The 3288-nt window shown below is 35.8% G+C and overlaps 1 protein-coding gene across 1 annotated transcript; it reads right to left on the bottom strand.

The window, feature by feature from the left end:
- Window positions 1-583: 583 nt before the first annotated feature.
- LOC143628110 (putative pumilio homolog 8, chloroplastic) lies at window positions 584-2964 on the bottom strand. The gene is made up of 5 exons (XM_077097778.1): window positions 2054-2964; window positions 1799-1961; window positions 1178-1341; window positions 812-1070; window positions 584-718 (listed from the first exon to the last, which is right to left on the bottom strand). Exons 1-5 carry the CDS (start codon window positions 2962-2964, stop codon window positions 584-586), a joined length of 1632 nt encoding a protein of 543 aa, XP_076953893.1.
- Between the last annotated feature and the right edge of the window lie 324 nt (window positions 2965-3288).

Genomic DNA, 3288 nt, shown 5'->3' with positions numbered 1-3288 from the left:
TTTTTTTTCAGGTCTTCATAATTTTTTTAATTTAAACAAATAATATTATATACTTTGCAACTTTTTATAAAATTAGCGGAGCATACATTTTTCTTTATAATGTATAGATGTTTTAGAAGTTTACAACTTTAAACATGTTTATAAAAGTTCACGAACTGTCCAATTTCTTGTAAATATATAGTATAATTTTACAAACTCTAGATTCAATGGGTGCAGTCTCCTGGGTGCAGTCTTCAGTGGCTAACAACAATGCCAACATGTTCAGCATGAAACATAACTAGATTCAATAATCAGCAGGTGCCTAAAAGGGTCCAAACAAAAACAAACCACGTGCAGAAAGCCATAGATCAACACAAATATTATATTCCACTCCATCAGTACGAGAATCCTAAAACACAAAACATCAAAATCACCACTAATTGCAACACAAGACAAGACCTAGATAGATAGTTACTATAGTACGACACATATCATATAACAAACACATAATCATCCGGTTTAGCTTAGCTTAGCTTCATTCCTACAATCACAACACAGTCAAACAATTAGTGGTGATCAACAATCAGTGGCACAACACAACAGCTTATTCATGCAGATTAAGCGACCCGCGCGGCTTGCTGTTCCTAGCCAATGCTAGAACCCTCTTCCCATGTGGATGACTATGTAAGTATGCATACTCTTTCTGAACTTTGTTAATCATCATCTCCTTAAGAGTCCCCTACATAATATTAAAATATACGTTACAAATTAATATACAAATTAGTTACTATAAATGTTATCAAGGTTCAAGCTTTATGACTTATGACCGAACCTTTGCGATCTGTAGCACGGATTGAGCAACATAGTTTCCAAAAGGATGCTGAATAAGCCCCAAAAAGTTCGGACTGTTGATGATCTCGCTTATGATAGGGGTAGATTGGTCATCTGGAGCATCCTTCAAGCACTTCTCTACAACATTACTAGCATACTTATTCATAGCAAGGTTGACAAAATTACCAGCAAGCTTTCTCATTATATGAGCAGTGATTTCTGGTATCTGCATTCCTAATATGTGCTGCACAACATAGTTCCTGAAATTTGAAGTGATAAAAAAAATGTTACAATTTACAACCTGAATATAATTTGTATCTGACAAAAACACTATAATTAGTAAAAGTAGAGGGGAAAGTAAACAAACCCATAAGGGTGTTCAGATAAATCAAGTGCGTTCTCTATGATTTCAGTCATTAGGCGCTCTTTAGACACTTCTTCTGCGTGTAGCACGCACAATTGCAGCACGCAACATCCACTTTTATCGGTAGCAATGTCTAGACAGTTGTCAGCTACTACATCGAGAATTGGCTGCAAGTGGTTTCAAATCAAAGTTAAGAGCATATCAAATATTCAAAACTACCAATGAAAACTAATCGCGTAAATCCATACAAATTTACCCACAGACTTTTGTGATAGAATTTATAGATTATAAAATAATGTTTTGAATGTTAAGTAATTTATAACAATAAAAAAATGGCTCATCCCAAAAAAAAATTAGGTCCAACTTTTTTGGATAAAAAATTTCAAACACCCATGGCAAAACCAAAACCATTGTGAACGCCAAAAAACAAAAACATAATGCTTTTCAAAACCCCAAAAACCAATTTTTCTTTTATGGTTCTATTTGACCCTAAACCTTAATCAACCCATGCACTCCCTAAATCAAACAGCTTTTTAACTTTAGGAATATGTAAAAGAAATAAATTATAACATCAAAACCAATAAACTTGATACAAAAAACACCATGAGTCATTTACTAATATACCTGAACTTCATCAACATGGAAGGATTTCAAGCAATGTTGAATGACATGATGACCATTGGTGTTTTTTGTCAATGTAAGTGTGATCCTTCTAAGTGCTGACACCATCAAAGACCTATCTTCTGCTGTTTTGAGAAGTTCAATCAGTTTCTGCATTGCTCTAGTTCTGAAACAATAAACCATTAATAATTATAATTAGTAGTCTTTTACATTCATAAAATTATGCAAGAATCAAAACTACTAAATTAATCCTCATACCCATGAGAATTGAGGCAGATGTTAGTGAGATTACTATCATCACTAATCACAGAAACAACAATATGTGTCATTTGTCTCTCATTGCACACTTTGAAGAGCTTCTGAGCAAGATAATTCATCGATGCATCGGTCATAAGTTCAAAGATATGATCCTTAATCTCATTGAAGATCATCTCAATGTCTTCCGGCTTTCCTCCTTCACACTTGGTCTGCAAGAATTGACACCCTTCTTGATCTTTAGCCACCATACATATCTTCCCTCTTATATCTTTCAAAGAAGCCGGAAACTTTGCTCTTTTCGGTTGCGCCCTCGGCTGAAGAAGACTGTTGCTAGGGTTTGGAGGGTTTGGAATGTCAAGAACATTATTGAAAGTTCTAGGAGTCACAAATCCACCGCAGTTATCCCTCCGGATACTATGTGGATTGCAGCACATATCTTGGCATCTTGTGTTGCGGTTAACCGGGACCGGGCTGGGTAAAAAGGGCTGTGGATTGTGGGTTGGTGATGAGAGGTTAAGCCGGTTGAAATTGAATTCAAGATTCCGGTCATTTAGGGTTTCAAGAAAACCATTCAAAGATGACTGGTGATTGAAACCTGAAACTCCAGGATGGATATTATAGGAGTTGCAGGGTGAAGAGTAGGGATCAAACTCGGGAAACCGGGTAGGATAATCAAGAATGGACCAGACCGGATTAGCCGGCAGCCGCCTTTGGTCCTTATTGAAGAAAGGAGAATAGCCATTGGCATTGACGTTCAATGGCGGCTGCTGGTGGCCGTAGAAGTGGTCTTGAACTAGGGATCCGGCGTTCACTGTGGAAGACGACGGCGCAAAGAGGTCATGATGACTAGGGTTTTGACCGGTAAACATTCGGTCAAACTGTTCTCTGATGGATCTTGGATTGTTCTCCATGGAACTTGATTTGTAACGGAAATCCGCAGAGAATCAAGAAGGGTTCTGTAGGGGAAGATATTAAAGGAGATTAATTTCAATTTCAATTTCAATTTCAATTTCAATTTCAATTTCAATTTCAATTTCAATTTCAATAAATAAGGAAGAAATATATATGTGTTATAGAGAGAGAGAAATACCATGCATGCAGGATATTCAAAATTATAAATATTGAAATTAATTCGTAATTAGTGTAACTTTTTTAAAATATTTTGCATTTAATGTATATCTTTTAAGTTAAATAGAGATATGTACCATATATTTTACCGAAAATAATGCCCATTG

The sequence above is a fragment of the Bidens hawaiensis genome, unplaced genomic scaffold (assembly GCF_021521415.1).
Source record: "Bidens hawaiensis isolate Kalapana, Puna unplaced genomic scaffold, B.hawaiensis_p1.1 tig00004817_1, whole genome shotgun sequence".
NCBI classification, from domain to species: domain Eukaryota; kingdom Viridiplantae; phylum Streptophyta; class Magnoliopsida; order Asterales; family Asteraceae; genus Bidens; species Bidens hawaiensis.
This window is presented reverse-complemented; position numbering and strand designations above follow the sequence as displayed.

What these genes read in the sequence shown, in the direction of transcription:
- LOC143628110 (XM_077097778.1), bottom strand. Translation starts at nt 2,964, where the DNA reads ATGGAGAACAATCCAAGATCCATCAGAGAACAGTTTGACCGAATGTTT. An exon ending in TTATCTGAACACCCTTATGG is followed by an intron (nt 1,071 to 1,177) that starts GTTTGTTTACTT and finishes TTCAAATTTCAG; the next exon opens with GAACTATGTTGTGCAGCACA. An exon ending in CCGTGCTACAGATCGCAAAG is followed by an intron (nt 719 to 811) that starts GTTCGGTCATAA and finishes AATATTATGTAG; the next exon opens with GGGACTCTTAAGGAGATGAT.